The 25,738-nt window shown below is 36.3% G+C and overlaps 1 protein-coding gene across 1 annotated transcript in view; it reads right to left on the reverse strand.

Annotated features, from left to right (window-relative positions):
• Dgkepsilon (diacylglycerol kinase epsilon) overlaps window positions 1-24,187 on the reverse strand; it is a 71,381-nt gene extending 47,194 nt beyond the window's left edge. Inside the window, exons 1-4 of the mRNA XM_090386648.1 lie at window positions 24,154-24,187; window positions 12,853-12,926; window positions 11,723-12,020; window positions 3,146-3,498 (exon numbers count right to left, since the gene is read on the reverse strand). Of these exons, the coding sequence (XP_090242774.1) occupies window positions 3,146-3,498; window positions 11,723-12,020; window positions 12,853-12,926; window positions 24,154-24,187 (759 nt within the window). The remainder of the gene's footprint in view (window positions 1-3,145; window positions 3,499-11,722; window positions 12,021-12,852; window positions 12,927-24,153) is intronic.
• Window positions 24,188-25,738: the final 1,551 nt, after the last annotated feature.

Genomic DNA, 25,738 nt, shown 5'->3' on the forward strand with positions numbered 1-25,738 from the left:
TCTTTGCCCCACTGGAGAATTACCTGAAGATCGGCATTTAAGGAATTGGTAGCAGATTTTCGAGAAGTTGAAACTGATTGAGCAGGACAAGGTTTCTCAAAATGGAAAGTGGAATGCAATGTGCTATCATCGGCAAAACTATAGATAGGATTTCCAGTCAATGGAAGAAGGTCATTAATATACAAGAGGAAAAGAGTGGGGGAAAGAACTGAACCTTGGGGGACACCGGCATTACTGGAGAAGTTAGAAGACAGAGAGCCATTTACCATCATCCTCAGTGAGCGATCAGAGAGAAAACTGGATAACCAATTACTAAAAACAGTTGGCAACCCATAAGATGGAATCTTGTTTAGAAGACCTTTATGCCAAACACGATCAAAAGCCTTTGAGATGTCAAGAGCAACTACTTGTGTTTCACCAAATCTTTCCATTGAATTAGTCCATAAATGGGTAACATAAGCCAGAATATCAACAGTGGATCGACACTGACGGAATCCATACTGGCGATCATTGATCAGACGGAAGGTTTCTAGGTAGTTTAAGAGTTGGCGGTTAATTGATTTCTCCATTACTTTAGAAAGAGTAGAAGTAATTGCAATGGGACGATAATTGGATGGGAGGGATTTGTCACCCTTTTTAGGAACTGGCTGGATATGAGCAAATTTCCAAGCAGAAGGAAAAACACCTTTGGAATAGGAAAGTGAAAACAGGCTGCAAAGAATACGAGTAAGTTTAGGAGCACGGGTTTTGAGAACAAGTGAAGAAATACCACCAGGACCTGGTGCTTTCTTAGCATCAAGATTCATCGAAATCCTTCTGATATCCTTTTGACGGAAGACCACAGGAGGCATTGAATGGACCGTGTTGGGAATGGTGGGAGGTGTTTTACCAAGATCATTAATACATGAGCTGGAAGAAAAATGGGATGCTAGCAGGTCAGCTTTATCCTTGGCTGAAGTGACAACAGAACCATCTGGTTTGGACAGAGGTGGGAGCAGAGATGGGCAAAAGTTGCGGCCAATAGCTTTGGCAAGAGACCAGAGTGCTCGGCTACCATTAGGGCAAGAAGCAAGTTTTCTACTCTTAGCCTGTTCAAACTCTAGTTTGGACTGATTAATAACTGCATTACAATTGTTGCGAGCTTTGGTGTAGGCAGAAAATGACACTGAAGAATTAGAAACAAGCCAATTACGATATGCAACATTCTTCTCTTGAACAGCCTTAGCACATTTATTGGAAAACCAAGGTTTAGTTAAAGGACGAGATTTTAAAGTGGAGTGTGGGATAAAGGATTCCATTCCTGCAAGAATAATTTCACTGACACGATCTGAGCAAACACGTTGACATCAGAAGTTTTGAAACAGTAATCCGACCAAGGAAAAGAAGTCTCGCAGGTCATCCCATTTTGCATTCTTGTAATGCCAAACAACACGAGGTCGGGAATAGCCATGAGATAAAGGTTCCACTGGAGAAGAGACAATCACCAAGTTGTGATCTGAAGTGCCTAAAGGACCTCTCACTTCGACCTTGTACTTAGAAGGGTTGTTTGTGAGAAAAAGATCAAGCGTATTGGCTGTATGATTAGGATGTCCTGTATTCTTGTAGGTAAATGAACAATCTGTGCTAGGTCATTAGTAATTGCAAAAGCCTCAGCATCTCGACCTGCCGGGTCGGTGTGACTAGAAAATGGAAGCCAACTGGAGTTGTGAACATTAAAATCACCAAGGAAAATTACCTCACTGTTAGGAAAGTTGGACTGGAGAAAATCAAGTTGTAAAGAGAGGAAGTCAAAGAGCTCCAAGTGATTAGTTCAGTTGGGAGAACGGTAGAGACAACAGATGAATTTTACACAATGAGGTAGAGAGATTTTAAAGCAGAAAAGATCAAAGGGAGGAGATTCCAAATTGCCAAGTCTCTGACAGGGAATATCAGAACGGACATATGCACAAGTACCACCTTTGAGGCGAAAGGAATCATACAGCGAATAATTTGGGCATCTTTTTTGAGATGAGCAGTAGTTGAATCAACCGATAAAGGGAGCAATACGTAGTTTTTCATTACTAGAAGTTAAATAATATAAAAAACAGTTATACCAAATGAAAATTTGTTTTAAGATGTTTAATGAAGTGTTATTCATCACATCGATCTACAAATAATACAGGTTATTTACATTTCAAGGTTCTGCTGAAACCCCATCTTCAGGCCTCTAAACAGACAGCACTTCTAGCATTGCAACTGCCCTTAGTGATTAGTTAGTGAAAGCAGCAAAAAACAAATTCCCACACTCACATGACATAAAAATGTCATTCATTTCATTTCTAATTAGTATAAATTAAAATTCAGAAATGCATACCTGACATCGGCTAAATTTATTTAAAATGTTTGCACTATTTGAGCCTGGTATAAAAATATCACGTTAGTTGATTCTTAAAACTATTTAAAAAAAGAAGTTAGGTTAATTTTATCACACAGACATTCATGGGCACTGTTCTTTTAAATTAATTTATGAACCCACTCCAAGTGTGTGTGTGTGTGTGTGTGTGTGTGTGTGTGTGTGTGTGTGTGTGTGTGTGTGTGTGTGTGTGTGTGTGTGTGTGTGTGTGTGTGTGTGTGTGTGTGTGTGTGTGTGTGTGTTAAATCTCACTTTTCCACTTATTCCTTCTTTTTATATTCTTTGGAATAGCCTTCCCTTTATATATTTCCTGAAAATACAACCTACAAAAATTCTAGTCCAACATCATCAAGTATCTTTTGTCTTCTTGACCCACAATTTACACATGGTAGTAGTGTACTACAGGTACAATACCTTTCATGTTTGAGTGACCCAAAAATAAAATAAGTTTATGTTAACAGAGTAGAGGTAAAAAAAAAAAAAAAATTGTTTTAGTCAAAAGAATGGGTGTAATTGCTTAAACTGCATCTTTGCATAATTCATTGTAATTTCATTGTACACCCTGCAGGTACAACAAAACAGATTACATTCCGATTTACAGGAAGTTTGCATTCAGATCTACATATTCCAAGTGCTTTTATGTTTTATCCGGTCACTCTCGTGATTATAAAATTAAAAAATATATAAAAACAAACTGTAAAATTCATAAAAGTAATGAATTAAAAGGACCTGTGAATGTTTTCATATACTGACCTGAGCAGGATTAAGAATTGCTCTAAAAGCTCTAAGAATAAGATCACCTTCATTATTACCACTTTTACGATTTGCTATAACAATTAATGGACACCATGGTCTGTATGGAGGTGGTCTCACTTCACCAACAACTAAGTGACGCCTGCCTTTCAAACCAACTAGCTTTAAGCGGATGCAGAATGGTGGAACAATGAATGACTTGAAACGTCCAAGATCACACACTTCTGCCATTTTGGGGAGACAATTTGTATGTACTGTACGCTGACACCAACAACAGTGAAAATCTGTAAGTGCTGCTTCCATTCCACAATCTGCTTCACATACATCACATACATTTCCAGAAGACAGATTTCCTATGAGATACACAAATTTTAGTGGTACAGAAAACAGTTTAAATAGTTATACACAAATACGAGACAATACAACTAAATTATTTACCTTTTTGTTACCTCACTATTAGCCATTCACATCACTCATCATATTACCACTTCTTGTTAATTTTAACAATCTGTGAAAATATCCTGACAACTGGAAGCAGTTTAGGTAACCGATTAATCAAACAATTAAAATAAACCAAATATCAATAATAATAATCTGGCTCCCGTGCAATTAACTCTAATGCAATTAATTATTCAACCACATATCTTACATCTTCAATTGTTAATACGTCACTATTAAGAATGTTAGCACTACTTCTACTTTTAATGCACTTGTACAGAATACGTATAAATTCCCCAAGTGACTTGATTCCTATTTTTAAAAGTTATCTAACTCATTAATTATTCCTCACATTATCAGATTTTCTGGCTCATCTATTTCCTAGCTTAAATATCACTACTATATATTTTGTGAAGCAAAATAACTAAGAAAAACTAACTGCCCATTGTTTAAGTATGTACATCATATTAACAAGCGAATAAAAGGAAAATGCAAAAAGTCCATATTACATATATAAAGATTTCAAACAGATGTATCTGATGTCCTTAATTATTCTAATATTGCCTGTTAAAGATTTGAATGACTTCTGGCAGTAGCTAACAATACGAAAATAATAGTCCCTTAACAATTCTGTAATTGCAAGCAATATCATTGTCATTTATATAATTATTTCTTTATAATATAACTATAATATAATATTTACTATATAACTGAATTATATAGTTATTTATATAATTCAGTGCAGAATTTTTTAAAACTCACTGTGTGCCAGGTTATTTTAATAGATAATCCTGATTCTTTGCACTGCATTTTGAAAAAAGGTTAAGAAACCTTAAAATACGGAAAAACCTTATCCACCACGATCAGGACCATCAGATGGTTAATTAACAGAAAAAATTAGTTAAAGTGGGGATAAAAAAAAGTATACAGGAACTCCCCAACTTATGTAATACTTGACTTATCGAAATTCGACTTTACACAAGTTTTTGCAGGCCGGTGCAAACTTAAAAAAATCACGGAAACATGTTTTGCATCCTGTAGGAATAAATGAAGGTATCATGAAAATATCATGTGAACCCTATAACACATTGTTTTTTTTTTTTTTTTTGTAATTTGTTCTAATTCCTTGGAAGTTAAATTTTGCTATATTACTAAGCTATTTATCTCTCTAAAAGGTCATATTTATAATGGAAATTGCCTAACTTTTCATCGTTATCGTGTTCTCATTATAAGAATCAATTTTGAACGTCTTTGTGATATTTTTCTAAAGCACATTTCTGAAGATCATGACCATAAAACAATAAAAACAATTTGCACTTTCCGGTTGATTGGGCTTTTCTGTTAGTGCAACTAATTATAAACGGGTAGTAAAAGCAATCTTATTGCATTTGCGATAATACTTATAACTGCAATTGTGTGGGTTTTTACGCTATTATGGTGAAATATGTTCCCCTTCACTGAAATCTTCATCATATAAAAAACAAATTTTCAGAAACTTCTCTTCATTCTTATTTATGTATTACAATGATGAAGGGAAAGCGACCAATGGAAAGTGCAAGTGATGGTAGTGCCAGGAAACAAAACAAAATTGATTTAGAAATGAAGATGAAAATGATTAAAAAGTACGAAGCAGGACAAAGTCTGTCCTGCTTCGTACTTCTATATAAAGATATTAAGGATAAGTACGGCGAATCCCAACCCAAGTTCGTGGAAAGCAACGGGTGGTTTAACAGGTTCAAGCATCATGCTGGTTTCCACAATGTTAAAGTATGCAGTGAAGTTGCCAGTGCCAATTCTGCAGCTGCAGAGAAATTTTGTGATGTGTTGGAAAAAATTATTGATGAAGGAGGCTATTCAACGGAGCAAATTTTTAATGCTGACGAGAGTGCTCTCTATTGGAAAAAATGCCGGATCAAACACTTATTGTTCAAGGTTTAGGCCTAAATGGATGTCAGATGAACTAATGAGACATATGACAGAAAAGAAAAATGCATGGGATACATATAAATTAACACGTGACACAGAAGCCTATGATAGATACAAGTTGATCTGTAACCAAGTTACAAAGGAGATTAGGCAGACAAAGGCAGATTACGAGAAATATTTGGCAAGGGATGCAAAGAAAAACAGCAAAGAGTTCTTTACTTATGTAAACTCTAGAAGGAAGAGGATGAATCAGATTGGTCCAATTGATATCGATGGATCAACTGTTGATGATCCTGCTCAGGTAGCTAACAAACTAAATGAATATTTTTCATCGATATTCACACGAGGAGTTATTCAGCGAGGGGAATGCCAGAGGTGTATTCAACTCTGGCAGTAAGCTAGAAAATCTTGTAACAACTGTGAGTAAAGTGGAGTAGAAATTGTTGAAGATAAACACAAGAAAGGCACCTGGGGTGGATGGGATCTATCCAGTTATATTGAAGGAGGCAGCAAAGGAATTAAGCAAACCCTTAGCCATAATTATGAGTTTCCTTGGACTCAGGGGAAGTACCCACAGACTGGAGATGTGCAGCAAATGTGACCCCAATTCACAAAGGAGGATCAAAGGCTGACACAAATAATTATAGACCTGTGAGTTTAACTTCTGTTCCAGAAAAATTAATGGAGGCACTGATTAAAGAAGCACTGCAGGATCATCTAGACAAGACTTCAGTTATAGCTCGGACACAACATGGTTTTGTTAAGGGGAAGTCTTGCCTGACCAATTTGATTGGATACTATGATGCAGTCACAAAAGAACTGGATGCAGGGAATAACTTTGATATTATATACTTAGATCTTAGAAAGGCTTTTGATACTGTTGAACATGGAAGACTGCTGCACAAATTGGAGCAGTGTGGCATTGGAAGCAAATTGCTGCTATGGATAAAAGGGTGGTTGAGCGGGAGAAGACAGAGAGTGGTAATCAATGTACACTGCTCATCATGGACTAATGTTATTAGTGGAGTCCCTCAGGGTTCAGTGTTGGGTCCATTATTGTTTTCTGTATTTATAAATGATATTGGTGATGGTATATCAAGCTTAATGTCCAAGTTTGCAGACGATACAAAGGTTGGCAGGGTTGTCAAGGACACTACTGACATTATGCTGCTGCTGCAACAGGATCTGGAAAGGTTGAGCAGATGGGCTGAGAGGTGACAAATGAAGTTTAACATTGACAAATGTAAAGTACTACATATGGGAAACAGCAACCCCAGAGCAACATATCAACTCTATGGTACTACACTGACAGTGGTAGAGAATGAAACGGACCTGGGGGTAATTGTGCAGGCAGATATGAAGTTCTCTGATGAGTGCAGACGGGCTGCAAAAGTAGCTCATGGTGTCTTGTCAATGATATACAGGAATTTTTCTAGCAGGGATAAGGAGGAGATTATTCCCTTGTATAAGGCAATGGTCAGGCCACACCTTGAGTACTGTATACAGGTCTGGAGGCCTCATTTCAAGAAGGATGTAGAGCTGCTGGAACGAGTACAGAGAAGGGCAACAAGATTAGTGAATGGAACAAAGGGGTACTCTTACAAAGAAAGGCTTAAGTTTTGCAAATTACAGTGTCTGGAGACTAGGCTCCAGAGAGGTGATCTGATAGAGTTGTATAAAGATTTGAATGGTTTGAGCATGCTCAATGCTGATGGGATTCTCCCTCTTGCTCATAATAATCACGTGAGAGGGCATAAATTCAAATTGAGGAAAGACAGATGTAGGATAGACGTGCGGAAATTTGCCTTTAGCCAGCGGGTATTTGGTTGGTGGAACAGACTTCCATCCCTTGTCGTGGAAGTTGATAGCCTAAATAAATTTAAGGCTCAGCTGGACAGGTATTTCAAACGAACGGAGGGTTGAAGTGGAAGTGGGTTTTTTTTTTTTTTTTTTTTTTTGGCTGATGCTGCATAAGCTTGCTTTCTTGCATCATATGCCTCTACTAATGCTAATGCTAATGCATTGCCAAAGAGGAAAATACAGTGCCAGGTTTCAAGACATCAAAAGATAGACCCACGCTCTTGCTTGGGGCTAACGCAGCAGGAGATTACAGATCTTAAAACCATTGCTTGTGTGCCATTCTGGAAATCCTTGTGCATTTAAGGGCATCAATAAAGCCACCCTACCCATGTATTTCTGATCGAACCAGAGAGCATGGATAACAATATCTCTCTTTGAGGTATGGTTTAAATTCTGCTTCATCCCAGAGGTTGAAAAATATTGTAAAGACAACGACGTTCCTTTCAAGATTTTGCTTCTATTAGATAATGCTCCTGGACATCCTATGCATCTAGATGATTTCAATTCAAATGTCAGAGTCATATTTCAACCGCCAAACACGACTTCACTCATCTTACCTATGGATCATGGTGTTATTTTGAATTTAAAAGCATGCTATTTACAAACAACATCTGCTCAGGCATTATCAGCAGTAGATGATGAGAAAAATTTTACGTTAAGAGACTTTTGGAAATCTTACAATATTTACCACACAATCTTAAACATTAAGAAGGCCTGGGCGGAAATTACTAAAAGTTGTTTAAATGGCGCATGGAAGAAAATATGCCTACGGCACGTAAAAGGCTTAGAAGGGTTTGAAAAAGACGACTCATATGAAGAGGTTACAGATAGGATTGCAAAGGTTGCAGAGCTACTTCAGTTGGAGGTTGATGCCAAAGATGTGGAGTTAATAGAGGAAGAAGAGAAGGAATTATCTAACGAAGAACTTATTGACTTGCAGGCAGCGATAGTGAAACGAGGAGCCAAGATGCTTCATCACCAGAGAGATGGCAATGGCATTTCGTGAAATTTCATCGGCAATGGCGAGGTTTGAGATGGATCCTGATAGCGAATGATTCTTAAAAGTTAACAGAGGGGTGAATGATATGCTTGCTTGCTACAAAGAAATCTATGATGAAAAGAAAAAAGCCACCTTCCAGTCATCCATTAATATGTTCTTTCGTAAGGTTGAGCAGACGACCCTTCTAAATCTCCATAGCCCTCAACCTCCACAGCGGCGTACTTATCAGCTGAAGATGTTGATTCTGGCAAAGATCCTCAAGAAGTAAAACTTACTGACGTTATGCCTGTCTCCTCTCTTTTTATGTAATTTTATAATTTTGAAATTTTTTTAAATTGCAACTTTTGTAATTTTTCCTGCACATGATAAAAATTGAATAAATACAATAAATAATTCAATTTATATGTTCATTGAACATTTCTTTTTTCATCAATCAATTCAGTGAGCACAGCTGCAAGTGCTGCACAAGCAAGGGGGAAATTCCGACTTATACAGCGTTCTGCAGAACGCAACCCTTACGTAAGTTGGGGAGTTCCTGTACTTACACATCTTAAGAATTTTATTTTTTCTTAAAATATATACACATACAATCAATTACATAAGTAATTTTCATCTGTTTCGATGATGACATGATGTTTTGCAGCCTAGCTCCTCCACTCTTTTATAAATACATTGTTGAATCAGACTGTCGTTTAACATAAGATTAAGATGTATCTAGAGCATTTTTGCAACTGCATAAGATATTTTTGGTTCCGAATTTTATTCAATCCCTTCTTCTTCATACTTATATCTCAAGTTTCCATGATTCCTGCACTGCTAAAAATTTAATTTTCCAACAAATCTGACAATTTATTGGAAAACACTGTTGAATCCATTGTTATGGGTTTTCTAGCTGTAAATGCTTGGAACCTTCCAATTTTCCTGAAATCAGTTAATAAACTATGTTCATCATTAGTGACTGTTGAACCTGGAATTTCTTTCTAAACTACTGTTATTCACAAACACATCTTTAATATTGATAACTTTTAATGATTCTATAAGACCTATATTTGTGTCTTCTGTTTTTTTCCAAATTGAACTTAATATTTCTTAAAAGCTCCAGGATGCAGGTGGCTGCTGTGATTCTCTCTTTGGATTTTTTTGCCATGAATCATGGTGCAGCAGGCTTTGCTCCCTCCACCAGTGTTTTTGTAGGTAACATCTTATAATTTAGATCTGTTTCATTCATATTTTAGAGTTGTTCTCCAATCTGTTTTTCTCTGTTGATTTTTTTTTTTTTTTTTTTTTCCATTTGGTAGTTGTTGGCGCATCGGCTTCTGTGGCCATATTGCACCTCCCAAGGTTTTTGCAATACTTTGATCCAAGCCCGAGGCGGGAATCGAACCCGCGACCTTTGGGTTGCCGGGCAGGTACTTTACCCACTCGGCTAGCCCGGTCGGCTTCTCTGTTGATAAATGACCTTAAATCTGGAAATTTTTAAGCAGCAGACTGATTAGCAGATTTGTCTCACCATCAATATTCAATATGTTAATCTGAATACATCAGTACACTTTTCTAATATCCAAGCTATCTGCCACTTGCTATAAAACTTTCTGCACCATCAGTTGTTTGATTGCAGACTAAGGCCTTTTCTTTAATGCTGCTCTTATGGATCCAGTGGTTGGAGCTCCACATTGTCTTCCTTGCATAAATCACAGCTATAATGCATTGTCTACTATCTCTAATTTTGGTTTATTTAAAATGGAGTGAGAACTTAATGACCCTTGTGAAACAAACTGAGTGCAAAATCCTAGATTTCTTATGCTTTTTTTTTTTCTGATCATTTAGCTGTCTTGCCCACATCTAATTCATATTGTCTAATGCAGCAGTTCCAAAAATGTGTGCCGCAGCACCCTGGGGCACCACGGGATATTTTAAATTTGAAGGAAACACAGTGATACTCTATATCTGTTGGACACTATGCAAACTACTAGCTTGAGGTAGTTCACAGTTTCAACATTACTTATTAAGTTGTTTGGACCTAATAAACGAAACTGTTAGGTATTTCTTTAAGCCTCGGGTGCCACGAAAAAATTACTGAGACACTAAGGGTGCTATGAACCAAGAAAGTTTGGGAACCTCTAGTCTAATGCATGCCCATGGCATACTGCAGTGTGCTGTGGGCATCAAAACTGTATGTTTTAAAGAGGGAAGGGAAGAACATCAGTTAATCCAGACATCAGTTATAAGCAGAGGCTGGGTAAGAAGGCTTCTATTATAATAATATAGTTTTTTTAACAGAGATAATGAAGAGAGAGAGAGAGAGAGAGAGAGAGAGAGAGTAAGATTTAAAATATGTAAAAAGAAGAGTATTTCATTAAAATAATAAATAAATAATAATAAAAATAAGATATGCAACTTCATGTGGAATTTGGATTCATTTCTCTAAAATATATATATATATATATATATTTGGAAAACATTAAATAAATAATAAAAAATACAAGATGCAAATTCAAGTGGAATTCTGATTCAATTTGCAAACTGTAACAATACTTGACCGCCTACACAAAATGTCTCAAACATGTTTTAATATATCAATTTAATGTTAGATTTCAAGAGGTGTTTTAATTACTTCAAGTAGGACATTATTGTGAATTATGTGAATAAGTTCTTTGCATAATTGCCAGATGCTGATAAAGCAGAATGAAGTTACACTGTAAGAACCTGTTCTCCATTTTCAATTCTTTTAGATAAGAGAAAAAAAATTGTAGGGATTAGAAAGTGAAGACATACAAATATAAATGGGAAAGCTTATCACTGAGAATAGAATTCAAGATTAAATAAATTAGCCAGTGAATGTTAAAATGTAACTTTTTTCCTTTTTAAACAAGAAAACATTATATAAACAGTTTATGTGAAAATGCTATATTGAATTTATTCAAAATAATTCTTCATTTATTATCTTCTTATAGTTCAGAACTTGGCATTATCAACCCCAAGGCCAAAGTTTTCACCAAGGTACATAAAATAATATCACTTGCAGGCTAATAACCAACCTCTCCAGTAGAATTCCAGCCACCTGTGGTCTACTTGTATTACTGTATTAAGCTATTTTATATGCTACCTTACAATGGTAGCAAATCACTAATAGCACCTTCAATAATACAATTATAATTACAATTGTGAAATTACTATTTATATCCATTTACATATTCAATATTAATCTTTATAAAATTACTATTATACTTTAATCCTATTCCATTTTGATATTCATTGCAAACTGGTATTTAAAATACAAATTATTTCTATTTTTAACATTGCAATGTTTGTAAAGCGTTTAGTCTCAATTAATAAAATATGATTAAACTTACCTTTAACCCAATGATGTTTCATGCATGTACCTTTACCTGACAAAGACTTGCAGTGAATACTTTTATCAGCTGTTTTGAAACATGATAAATCTGCACAAACACCACAAGAGTCACAATACCAGCCATCAACTATGAGGGCACTACATACACTACAGAAAGCAGTGTGAGAGAAAATATCAATGGAATACCAATGATGCCCTTTACTAATATCTCTTGCTGGTACTTCATAGTTCTGTTTTCTACTTAATCTCCAAAGCAATACAGCTGTGAAGAACAGTGTACTGGCAAGAAAACTAATCTATAAAACAGGAACAGAAACAAAAATAAATTTTCTGGGCATTAAACAAAATAGAAAAGTATATTTAAAAGGAAGGAGAGAAGAATTCAATATTCTTAATTTCAAGCAATTCCCCCCTCTCCAATTAAATTTACAAAGACCTTGATAAGTTAATGTAGTAATCGAACAAGTTAGTGCATAGTATGTTCATTTGTAGTAAATTACTGAAGTAGGAGAAATGGCATCATTTTTATTATATTTCATACTGTGAATGCCTTCACAACAAGTTGTCCTAATATTGCACTACCTCAAATAGCAATGCTTCACTAGTTAAATAAGATTTCAAAATGATAACAAGGATGCAATCAGAAGAAAGGGAATGAGAATGATAAAAATTAATTGCAAAACAATTCTTATTCTCAGCGAATAAGTAACTCATGAATCGTTGCTTATTTAAGGTAATGCAATATCAGGGCAACTCGTTGTGAAGGCAATCACAACATGAGATATAACAAAAATGATGCCATTTCACCTACTTCGGTGATTTATTATGAACTAACATGATGCTATGCACTAACTTGTTTGATTAATGAATTTTCAGTAGTCTGAGGCTTTTAGCCCGAAAACCTTTTTAGTTAATGTAGTAAGTAATGACATTCAAACTAAATCCATTCCAAATAAGATAGTCATGTAAGCACTATACTACCATAAAGGCTGTCCCCATATATTTTTTAGCTTATCAAACAAGTAATCTAAAGAATATTTTTTAATTAACTTTCACTAAGATTTTAATATTTTAATACTTCAATTACATAAATGCATAGGAATAATGAATTTATAATGATACACTAACCTGATATGCTGAACTTTCTTCCCATGAAGGTAATAAAAACCACATAGTGTTCATAAGTAACCTGGTAATGTGACCTGAAAAAATGACAACGCAAAACTTACTTAAATCCTGTTCACAAATTTTGTAAATCATGAACAGGATCAGCTTAAAAGCATGGCACTATGTAAATTAAGAAATATCCTCAAAAATAGTATTAATATAGAATGAATCTCATGTCAACAGAATATACAGAAACAGCAAGTACTATAGACTTACATAATATGGCTTCAGTTTTCTATTCACACAGACCCAGCTGCTCGAGATGCTGAGGCTTTTGCAATTACTAATGACCTTGCATAGACTGTTCATTTATCTACCAGAACACAAATCTCTTGATCTGTTTCTCACAAACAACCGAAGTGAGGTCCTCGAGGCACCTGAGATCACAACTTGGTGATGGTCTTCTCCAATGGTCTTCTCCACAGCCTCATGACGTTCGGCATTACAATATTGCAAAATGGGCTGATCTGTGATATTTCTATTCTCTTTTCCTTGATTGGATTGCTGTTTTAAATCTTTTGATGTCAATGTTTGCTCAGATTGTGTTCAGTGAAATTATTCTTATACAGATGAAATCCATTATTCCACACTCCACCTTAAAATCTCATTCTTTATCTAAACCTTGGTTTAATAATAAAAATGTGCAAAGGCCATTCAGTTGCATATTGCAATTGGCTTACATCCAAATCCACAGGTTCATTTTCTGCCTAAAACAAAGCTCGCAGCAATTGTAAAGCAGTTAATAATCAGTCCAAACTAGATTTTAAACAGGCTAAGAGTAGAAAACTTGCTTCTTGTCCAAATGGGAGTCAAGCAATCTAGCCTTTTGCCAAAGCTATTGGCTGCTAAAGGCCGCCTCAGCTAAAGATAAAGCCAACTTACTAGAATGCTACTTTTTTTTCTAACTCTTGAAATTGAAGATTTTGTACACCACCTCTCACTAAACTCAGTGCACTCCACTCAATGCCTCCTGTGGCCTGTCAAAAGGATGTAAGAATTCTGAACAATATTGATGCAAAGAAACCTCCAGGTCCTAATGGTATTTCTCCATTTGTTCTCAAAACCTGTGCTCCTGAGCTTACTCCTGTTCTGTGTCACTTTTTTTTTTTAGATTTTCTTATTCCACTTATATTTTTCCTTCTGCTTAGAAACTTGCTCATATTAAGCCAGTTCCTAAAAGGGTGACAAATACCTCCTATCTGATTATCATCTCACTGCACTTACTTCTACTCTTTCTGAAGTAATGAAGAAATCCATTAACCACCAACTTGAAACCTTCCATCTGATCAATGATCACCAATATGGATTCCATCAGTCAATCCACTGATGATATCCTGGCTTAGGTTACCCATCTATGGAACAATTCAATAGAAAAGTATGGTGAAACTCAAGCAATTGCTTTTGACATTTCAAAAGCTTTTAATCATGTTTGGCATAAGTTTTCCAAATAAACTTCCATTTTATGGAATGCTGACAGTTTTTTTTAATTTTTTTTTTATTTGAGTATTGTTTTCTCTCTGATTGCCCACTGCAGGCAATGGTAGATGGCTGTCTTCTAACTTTTCCACTAATGCTGGAGTTCCCCAAGTTCAGTTCTTTCTCCCACTCTTTTCCTTGTATACATTAATGAACTTCTTCCACTGACAAGAAATCCTATCCATAGTTTTGCTGATGACAGCACTTTGAATTTCACCGTCTAGTTTGAGAAACGTTTGCCCTGCGCAAACAGCTTCAACTTCTCGAATATCCACAACCAATTCATTAAATGCTGATTTTCACGTAATTCTCCAATGGGGAAAAGATAACCTAGTTAATTTCAATCCTTACAAAACTCAATCCTGTCTTACGTCTCATAAAAAAGGATCATTCTACTCTTATGCTTATTTTTGATGACACCCACACAAGAAATCAGAGATAAATTCTAGGCAAGAAATCACATATCTCTATTAGGGATTACCCTGACATCTAATCTCTCTTAGCATAAGCACATTACAAATATTGCTTCCTCTGCATCTAAAAAACTAGGCTTTCTCTTTCACTCTCTCCATTACTTTTCTTCTATACAGCTATTCGCTCTGTACAAATCTCAACCACAGAATGTTGTTTCCACATCTGGGGCAGTGCCCCTCCATAACTTCTCTCAGTCTTTTAGATTCCATTCAAAACAGGGCAGTTAGGTTAATTAATGACCCATCTCTCACAAAGTCTCTCCACTCTCTGTCTCAGATTCTGTTTTGGAAATATCTATACGAAAAGGCTGTATGCATTTTCTATAGATACTTCTATGGGCACTGTTCTTCTAAATTGGCTTCTATATTCTCTTTTCTAGAACAACCTGTCTTCACATATTTACCAAAAATTAGAATCTACAGAAATTCAAGCCTAATGTCAAGTAGTACCTTCAGTCCTATAAAACTTCAACCAAAACACAGTACTAAGTTCTATAGGTTATAATACCTTTCATGTTTGAGGGTTACATAAAAAAAAATTTAATTACTCTCTGACTGAAAGCAAATTTCGACATTCTCTTTCTCAACTGTCCTTTTTTAAATTCAATTTTTTTTTTCTTGTGTTAGCGTCATATGAAAAAGAGTAAAAATGTCATTAGCATTTAATTTACTTAACATTTTGAAAGCTTTAACCACTTCAATTAAGTCTTCTAGTTTCCAGACACAAAAATTTATAAAGTCAAGCCTCTGTTAGTAAGAATACTCTTTTATGCTCCCAACTAATCTTGTTCTCTGGATATCTGTCCAATTCTATAACCTTGCTAAAATGGCATTTTCAATCTTGTGCAATATTTCAGATGTGGACTATGATGGTGTTGATTTTTTTGCTGATGCTATCGAGGCAGTGTTAAGTGGGCAAGAAAAGCTAGATTGGGAGATTCACAGACTAAAAGATTAATGGTAGCCATGGGCAGAGGCAAAAGTGATTCTTGCGCTACTTCTACTGTAATGAGCAGCAGTCTAGAGAGCAAGTTGCTGGGGACTTCAAGAGCTGCTGGGAGTCATCATGGAAGCAGTAAATACATGGGCTGTGTTAGGGTAATTAAGAGTAAGGACAAGTGCATGTATACTAATGCTAGAAGTATAGTAAATAAAATTGATGAATTTGAAGTGCTGATCAAGATATCAAAGGCAGATATTGTTGGGATATCAGAGACATGATGCCACACAGATATAAGCAGTGCAGAATTGGAATTTGGGGCGTACAATGTGTACAGAAAGGACAGACAGGGTAAGAAGGGAGGAGGGGTTATGCTGTTAGTTAAGAAACACAAAATCTAAAGAAGTGCATCCAGTTGACATGATTGGACAATGCAATATTGAGTCTGTTTGGTTTAACATAAACACTGGGAAAGGGAAGATGAGAGTAGGAGAATGTTATAGACCTAATGGCTCTGATGAGTACAATGAACAGATGTGCAGAGAAACAGGCTGGGCCAGTAAATCAGAATGTCTTGTAATGGAGGATTTTAACTGGAACTTGTGGTTTTGGTCACTCACACGCTAGCAAGACTTGTGGATTTATTGGAGGATTGTTTTCTACAGCAACATGTTCGAGGGGCAACTAGAGGGAGCAATGTTTTATCCTTGATCTGATTATCAGCAGTGATTATTCATGCATTAAAAATTTGCAGATAAAGGAACCACTAGGTGATAGCGATCACAGTGTACTGATGTGGGATTTACTTAAAGACTTAACTACCATCAAGGATAAAGGGAAGGGATTTTGTTTCGTAAAGGTGACTACAGTGGTCTCAGACAGTTTTTAAATTCTATACAGTGGGATCAACTGATGTTACCAACAGTGAATTGACAAGTATAAAGTTATAGAATTCTTATAGTACCGTGATAATAGACTAAATACAAAAATAGCGAAATGCTTAAAGTGCGGTACTCACCTTGAATATAATCTGCAATAGTTTTATGAAAAGGCTGATGGCTAAATATAAGGTGGAATGGTTAAGTTAATGCATTAAGGTGGGATGAGATTTAATTTAACGGAATTTTAAAATAAGCACAAGGAAGCAGAAGTGCACTACTCCGTCCCTAGTTGTCATAAAGTAGAAAATAGTTGATCTGGAACATAAAAGAATTGATATTGCCAATAGTTGTGACGACAGACTTCCGTTAAGTTATAACATCTTCAGTTGGCGGTGTTAAATGAGAAGTAATGTGTGCTGTTTTTTTTTTTTTTTTCTTTGGTAGTTGTTGGCGCATCGGCTTCTGTGGCCATAGTGCACCTCCCAAAGTTTTTGCAGTACTTTGATCCAAGCCCGAGGCGGGATTCGAACCCGCGACCTTGGGGTTGCCAGGCAGGCACTTTACCCACCTGGCTATTCCGGTCGGCAATGTGTGCTGTATTTTAAGGAATTTTCTATACTCTCGTGATGCTCTTTGGGACACGTGGGAATCTCAGATGTGAGAGATTCCAAGCCGAGGAAAGGTGAAAGGGAAGTTTTGCATTTAGGATGTTGAGATTAGTATTGTGTCGAAACCATTCGATAATGAGGGCTTCATATTGAAGAATTTTGTGGCTGGTTTTAAGTCTTATAATGGTGATAGCAGAGTCAATTAAAGGAGTGCGATTATGGGTTTGGACATGAATTGTGAGTTCTGTACTAGCTTGTCCCGATCTAAGACTATTATAGTTACAAAGATACACACAAATACCCAACCAATGATTTGAACAATATAATTTACTTGATTAAATGTCAACCAAACTGTGATGCCAGTTATATTGGTAGTACTACTACCACCAAGTTTGGTTCTAACACTCTTAAAACCTCCAACACTCGCGCGTACTACCACTATAATAGTCTTAGATCGGGACAAGCTAGTACAGAACTCACAATTCATGCCCAAACCCACAATCACACTCCTTTAATTGACTCCACTATCACCACTATAAGACTTAAAACCAGCCACAAAATTCTTCAATATGAAGCCCTCATTATCGAATGGTTTCAACACAATACTAATCTCAACATCCTAAACGCAAAACTTCCCTTTCACCTTTCCTCGGCTTGGAATCTCTCACATCTGAGATTCCCCACGTGTCCCAAAGAGCATCACGAGAGTATAGAAAATTCCTTAAAATATAGCACATGTTACTTCTCATTTAATACCGCCAACTGAAGACGTTATAACTTAACGAAAGTCTGTCGTCACGACTATTGGCAATATCAATTCTTTTATATTCCAGATTAACTATTTTCTACTTTATGACAACCAGGGATGGAGTAGTGCACTTCTGATTCCTTGTGCTTATTTTAAAATTCCGTTAAATTAAATCTCATCCCACCTTAATGCATTAACTTAACCATTCCACCTTATATTTAGCCATCAGTCTTTTCATAAAACTATTGCAGATTATATTCAAGGTGAGTACCACACTTTAAGCATTTCGCTATTTTTATATTTAGTCAACAGTGAATTCTAAATGGGAAGCCTTCAGGGACTTAATGTTGGAAGTTACTAGGTTTTTCATAACAACTAAAAAATATTGTTCAAGGTTCAGGCCTAAATGGATGTCGGATGAATTAATAAGGTTCGTGGCACAGAATAAAAATGCATGGGATGCATATAAATTATCAGGCAACACAGAAGCCTATAGCAGATATAAGCTAGTCTGTAATCAAGTCAAAAAGGTTAGGTAGGCAAAGCCAGATTACAAGAAATCTTTGGCAAAGGATGCAAAGCGTTCTTTACTTATGTAAACTCTAGAAGGAAGGGGATGAATCAGATTGGTCCACTTAACATAGATGGGTCGACTATTGACGATCCTGCTCAAGTAGCTGATAAACTGAATGAGTATTTTGCATGAGTATTTTTAACTCTAACAGGGAGCTAAGTGATTTTGTAATAACTGAGGGCAAAGTGGAGGAGAAATTGAAGTTAAACATAAAAAAGGCACCTGGGGCAGTTGGAATCGATCCTGTTTTAATGAAAGAGGCAGCAAGGGAAGTAAGCAAGCCTTTTTTAGCCATAATTACAGACCTGTTAGTTTACTTCTGTTCTGGGGAAAATAATGGAGTCGCTGGTTAAATAGGTAATACAGGATCAGAAATGCCCAATTTCTCACAAGTGCCTGGTTTCCAGGTTGCAATTTGCAGAACTGAAATCTTTCTAAGTAAGAGACCCTCTTGTTCTCCTCAATAATCTCATTGCTCTTCTGTACTGTATATCCATTTCAACAGATCCGCATCCTTCTTAAGATGAAGCTTCCAGAACTGTATGCAGTACTCGAGATATAGCTTATACAATGGGATAATCACCTCCTTATCCCAGCTGGAAAAATTTCTTGTATATCATTGACAAAACCCCATTAGCTGTCCTAGCAGCACTTCTGCACTTCCCAGAGAACTTTACATCACTGCACAATTATCCAAAGGTCCTTTTTGTTCTTTGCTACCACACAGTTTATATGTTATTCTGGGCTTACAATTACCCACATGCAGTACCCTGCATTTGTCAATGTTAAACTTCCAATGCCACTTCTTAGCCCATGTGCCTAAATTTTTTAGATCTTGTTGCAGTAGTATACCCTGATCACTGTTATTAACTACCCTCCAACTTTTGTATCACATGCATATTTAGACATTCAGCCTGATAAGCCTTCATTGATACCATTAATAAATACAGAGAACAACAATGGGCCCATAATGTTATTAGTGGAGTTAAACTCCACTAATAACATTAGTCCAAGAAAAACAGTGTCCACTGTTAACTACTCTTGTCTTCTCCCAATCAACCATCCCTTCATCCATAGCAGTAACTTGCCCTAATACCACACTGCTCCAATGTGTACAGTAGTCTTTCATGCAAAACAGTGTCAAAAGCTTTTCTGAAACCTAGGTATAAGTTGTTAGAATTAATTTTTGCATCCAGTTCCTTTTATACTCCATGATAGTATCCAAATGAGGATACATTTGCACATCTCCAGTCCACAGGGGCCTCCTCTGAATCGAAAGATGCTCTATCATTCAATTAAAGGTTTGCTTACCACTTCTTCTGCCTTTCTTTATAAAACTGGATAGATTATCTGTCCCAGGCTCCTTATTCATGTTTAGTCTCTTCCACCTTCCTCTCAGTTATCATATGTCATAGAATTCAATTCTATATGATTGTTAGAATTCAATACATTTTTGAATTCTAACATTTTTAGAATTCCCTGTTAGGAGGCAATACATTTTTGGCATATCCATCCCTAAAAAATTATTTAAGTATGAACATTGATGAAAAATATCAATTCAGTTTGTCAGCAACCTGAACAGGATCATCAATGGTGATATCTTCAGACCAATGTTATATCAGCCATATCTACCACTCCTTTCCTTCTAGTGTTAAGGAAGCATATCCAGATACACATATATTTGCTTATACACTAATTTTAAATTTATTGATAGTAAATAAATTTAATGAATCTAGAGCATTGTTTAAGTCATCAAAATGTGGACATTATAGTCACTCTGACATGGGACACAGAATTTCAAATATGGTGAGCATATGAATAGAAAGGCAGACAGCATGGGGAAGGTACTTATGCTCTTTGCTAAAAAAACAGATTCTAAAACAGTTCATTAAATATGCATGGGATTGTCAATGTAATACTGAGCCAGTCTGGTGTGATACAAATAAAGTAAAATCAAAATATGGGTGCAAGTATGTTACAGATTGAATGACTAAAATGTGTATAATGAACAATTATACAGACAAATGGAGTAAACCATAAAATCGGATTGTCATATATAATGGGGAAATTTTACAGGTATTGAATGGAACTTGCTGGTTGGCCGCTCACAGCAGAATATTTTTAGCATTAGCATTAGTGGAGGCATTTGATGCAAGAAAGCAAGCTTATGCAGCATCAGCCAAAAAAAAAAAAAAACCACTTCACCCCTCTGTTCGTTCAAAATATCTGTCCAGCTGAGCCTTAAACTTATTTAGGCTATCAACTTCCATGACAAGGGATGGAAGTCTGTTCCACCAACCAACCACCCGCTGGCTAAAGGCAAATTTCCGCACATCTATCCTACATCTGTCTTTCCTCAATTTGAATTTATGCCCTCTCAGGTGATTATTCTGAGCGAGAGGTAGAATCCCATCAGCATTGAGCATGCTCAAACCATTCAAGGCTTTATACACCTCTATCAGATCACCTCGCTGGTGCCTAGTCTCCAGACACTGTAATTTGCAAAACTTAAGCCTTTCTTCATAATAGCACCCCTTTGTTCCATTCACTAATCTTGTTGCCCTTCTCTGTACTCGTTCCAGCAGCTCTACATCCTTCTTGAAATGAGGCTTCCAGACCTGTATACAGTACTCTAGGTGTGGCCTGACCATTGCCTTATACAAGGGAATAATCACCTCCTTATCCCTGCTAGAAAAATTCCTATATATCATTGACAATACACCATGAGCTACTCTTGCAGCCCGTCTGCACTGCTCAGAGAACTTCATATTTGCCTGCACAACCACCCCCAGGTCCCTTTCATTCTCTACCACTGTCAGTGTAGTACCACAACGTTGCTCTGGGGTTGCTGTTTCCCATGTGTAGTACTTTACATTTGTCAATGTTAAACTTCATTTGCCACCTCTCAGCCCATCTGCTCAACCTTTCCAGATCCTGTTGCAGCAGCATAGTGTCAGTAGTGTCCTTGACAACCCTGCCTACCTATTTCTGGATTTAGAATCTATTTAATTACATTAACAAATCTTTAGCCACCATTGAGAGTATTTTTAGATTCAGGGAGACCAGAAATGTGCAAAAATGTCTTCCCTATTCACAAAGGGGTGTGGAAGGATCAAAAGGCAAAGTGAGTAACTACAGATGTGTAAGCTTGATTTTCACCGAAAATAGTGGTCAATGGTTAATCAAGTAATGCAGGATAAGCTTGACAGAAATGTAGTCATGCAGCAATCACATCACAGATTTGTTTAGTGGATATCTTGTCTGACCAATCTATCACTTGCTATGGTGTAGTCACAGAGGAACTAGATGAAAAATAAATCTGACATTATATACTTAGGTTTCTGTAAAGCTTTTGATGTCATTCCACATGAACAACTGCTACACAAACTGCAGCAGTATGGCATTAAGTGAAAGGTGCTGTGCTATGGATGGATGGATAGAGAATGGTTATTGATAGCTATTTCTCTTCATGGACTAATGTTATTAGTGTATCCCTTGGGATTCAATGTTGTACTCCTTACTATTTTTAATATTTATTATTGATACTGATATCCTCCATGATGTTGTGGTTTCACCAGTTGTCACTCATTTGGAGATGAGTAAACTTAAGTGCTGTCAATAACTGGAGAAATTTCCAAAGCCCTCTTCAATTGTAGGTTTCCCCTGATAGTTATTCTTAGTTTTTCAGCATATGGAAAAAACGATGGATGGTGAACACACATATTATAGACATAATATATAATTACACAATAAAGTTAAAGTGGTTGATGCCTCTAAAAAAATAAAAATAATAATAAAAACACCAATAACAATACAAATAAAGACATAACAAGTGCACAATAAAAATATAACATTAGCATGCACTTTGGTTTCCACCAAAAAGACTGTTTCCATCATCATTAATTAATTCAAAACTGTTCACTTTTTGATGCCAACTTTATTTTTAAACTACTATGAACACAACTGTGAAAATTATTTTTTTGTATCGAAAACACATTTTTCAATTAATTTTTTTAAATGATGCATTTTTACACATCTGATACAGTTTAGACATGCTTTATAACTTGTTTATTAATGTCAGTATGTGAGCATTATCTTCACCTGCCAGAGAGCAAAATTTGAAAGAAACAAGAATTAAAAAACCTGCACACTTCAGCTGTTGAATAATAGTCATAAGCATAAATACCATCTGACACAAGCAAAGCAGTGGCATTGCAAGACACTATGATCAAATGTGGAGCCAGTATGTTTGATGACCAGACAATAAAAAAAAACCACTAAACTTAAGTTCACATTTTAAAAATCTCAATAATTATATGCAAGAGGATTAATAATGCCTAAAAAAATGCCTTCCTTTATTTTTATGGCCAAACTTTTATCAATAACAAAACAATTAATGATACTGATCAAAAGTCAAACCAATAATGTAAGAAAAGTATATTTCACATTGAGATCACTTTAATAGATATTTTTATTTCAAAATTTGAAGTCATTTTTATGGCAATTTACTACCAACATGCCTAGTAGATGGTTAATAGCAGGAATCATATTGCCTAATGGAATCCTGAAATCAAAGTATATGATATCAACATTATTTTTTGCATTCAGTTACATTGTTACTGCATCATAGTAACCAGATTGGTCAGATTAGATTGCCTGTTAACAAATCCATTGTGACTGCAGTATAACTGCATTTCTGTCTAGTCTGTTCTGCACTACTTTAACCAGTGACTCCATTATTTTCTCTAGAACAGAAGTCAGGCCAACAAGTCTTTTAATCACTCGTCACCTTTTGTGAATTTTGGATACATGCACACATCCAGTCCATACGATGCTCTAATAATTATGACTAAAGGTTTGCTTACCTCCTTTGCTGCCTCCCTTAATATAATTCAAAGATCCAATCGACCCCAGGTGCCTTTTTTATGCTTTAACAATTTCTCTTCCAGTTTCCTCTCAGTTATCACAAAATCATTTATCTCCCAGTTACAGTTTGATAAACTTCTGGCATCCCCTTCTCTAAATAATTCCTTATGTGTGAATGTCAGAAGTCACCCCCAGGTCTATCAGTGCCCTGTGCAAGATTTTTTAGTGCATCCTCTCAACTTGAAATTTACAGCAAATCAGTGAAATTTTGAGGCATTTTGCACCCATAAATTTTGGGGGAACCACTCGATTGTACCTTAAGTGCTGGCCCTGGTGAATGTAGATGTAAAATGGTTAAACCACTGATAATAAGTAGCCCAATGCGATTCAACCCCTTCCTTCTACTGTTAAAATAAGTAAAGATTTCTTTGCTGCTTTTCTTTACATTCTTTGCTAGAGACTTTGCACAATCTGCCTTAGCTTGTCTCACCTCCTTTGTGACTTGATTATAAACTAGTTTATATCTACTGTAGGCTTCTCTATTACCTATTAATTTATATGCATCTCATTCATTTTTCTTCTCTGCTACAAGTATTACCACTGCTTCTGATATTCATTTTGGTCTAAGCCTTGAACAATATTTCTTAGTTGGTAAGAAAAGCCTAGTAGCTTTTCTTACCAACTAAGATTACTTACCAATTCTACGATTACTTCCCCAAATGCTTCCCATTTATAATTTGCTGTTTTTAACATCCTAAGTTGGTCCCACTGAACAGAATTTTAAAACTGTCTGAGACCACAGTTACCCTTAAAAAATCAAAAGCACTTCTCTTTACACTTGCCAGTAATGCCCACATCGGTACACTAGGTTCACTGCCACCCAGTGCCGACCGGGCTAGCCGAGTGGGTCAAGTACCTGCCCGGCAACCCAAAGGTCACGGGTTCGATTCCCGCCTCGGGCTTGGATCAAAGTACTGCAAAAACCTTGGGAGGTGCAATATGGCCACAGAAGCCGATGCGCCAACAACTACCAAATCAAAAAAAAAAAAAAAAAAAAACTGCCACCCAGTGAGATTTTTACATGCAAATTCTTAATGCATGAAGACAGTGGTGTGCTGGTAAATTTTTAACAACCAGCTCGTCCTTTTTTTAATAACCCCCACCCTCTTTGGAAACTGTGGCGGTTTCTCCCTTTGTGAGAATTATAACCCTCCAAAAGTATAAACAAATTCCATTATCAACAAACAGCTTAATTTTTCCTGGGCCGCTAATGACCTTATAAGCTTCACAACAATTCTGGAAATGCAAAATCTTTGACAGATGCTAAGCATGGGAATATTATTACCTTAAGAAGAAGCAGCCCAGGCAAAATTAAGTGGATGTTTTTTGGAAATAATATTCCTGTAAAATTGCTAGTAGAAATAATCCCTACACAGGCTGCCACGTAATGAAGGGAGTGGGGGGAAAGGAAGCACAAAGGATGCAGAAATAAGTGACCTCGGCTGAATTTTCCATGTCACTGTATATAAGCTTTTTGCCCAAATGCCACTAGCCATTGTGGATTGCAATGCATGCCACTCTATAGTTTATAGCCATTGTCGGTTTAACAACCAGCTTGCAAAATTCTTGAAAATTTAACAACTGGCTTGCACAAACCAACTCCAGCACACCACTGCATGAAGGACTGCTGTTAATTAGATTAGATACTGTTCCTCTTGTTGCCTCTCTAATATGCTGCTGCAGTAAAGTCATTTAATAAATCTACAAAAGTCTCGCTAGTGTGTGTTTGTGACCAACCCACAAGCTCTAACATAACTGTTAGTTCTTTGTTTGTTATACACATTACAATCATTTGGCCTATAACACTCCCTACTCATTTTCCCAGTGTTTATATCATGCCAGACTAATTGAACATTGCTCTGGTCACCAATGTCAGCTGGATACACCACCTCAGATTTAATATGCTTCTTAACTTAAGAGCATAATTTCCACCCCGCCACTCCTGTCCACTCACTCACTCTCTCTCTCTCTCTCTCTCTCTCTCTCTCTGTACACACTGCACTCTGCTTATTCAAATATGCATCACCTATGTCTGAGTGATAGATACCATGTTCCCAATATCTCTAAATATCTGCATTTGATGACTTAATCAGTGCTTCAAATTCATCAAATTTGCTTACTATGCTCCTAGTATTAGTGTACATGTAACTATTCTTCCTCTTAGTTACCCCTAATACAGCCGTGTATTTACTTGTTCCATGATGACCCACAGCAGGGCTTG

The sequence above is a fragment of the Mastigoproctus giganteus genome, chromosome 12 (assembly GCF_048544385.1).
Source record: "Mastigoproctus giganteus isolate SK-2022 chromosome 12, ASM4854438v1, whole genome shotgun sequence".
In the NCBI taxonomy this organism is placed as follows: Eukaryota; Metazoa; Arthropoda; class Arachnida; order Uropygi; family Thelyphonidae; genus Mastigoproctus; species Mastigoproctus giganteus.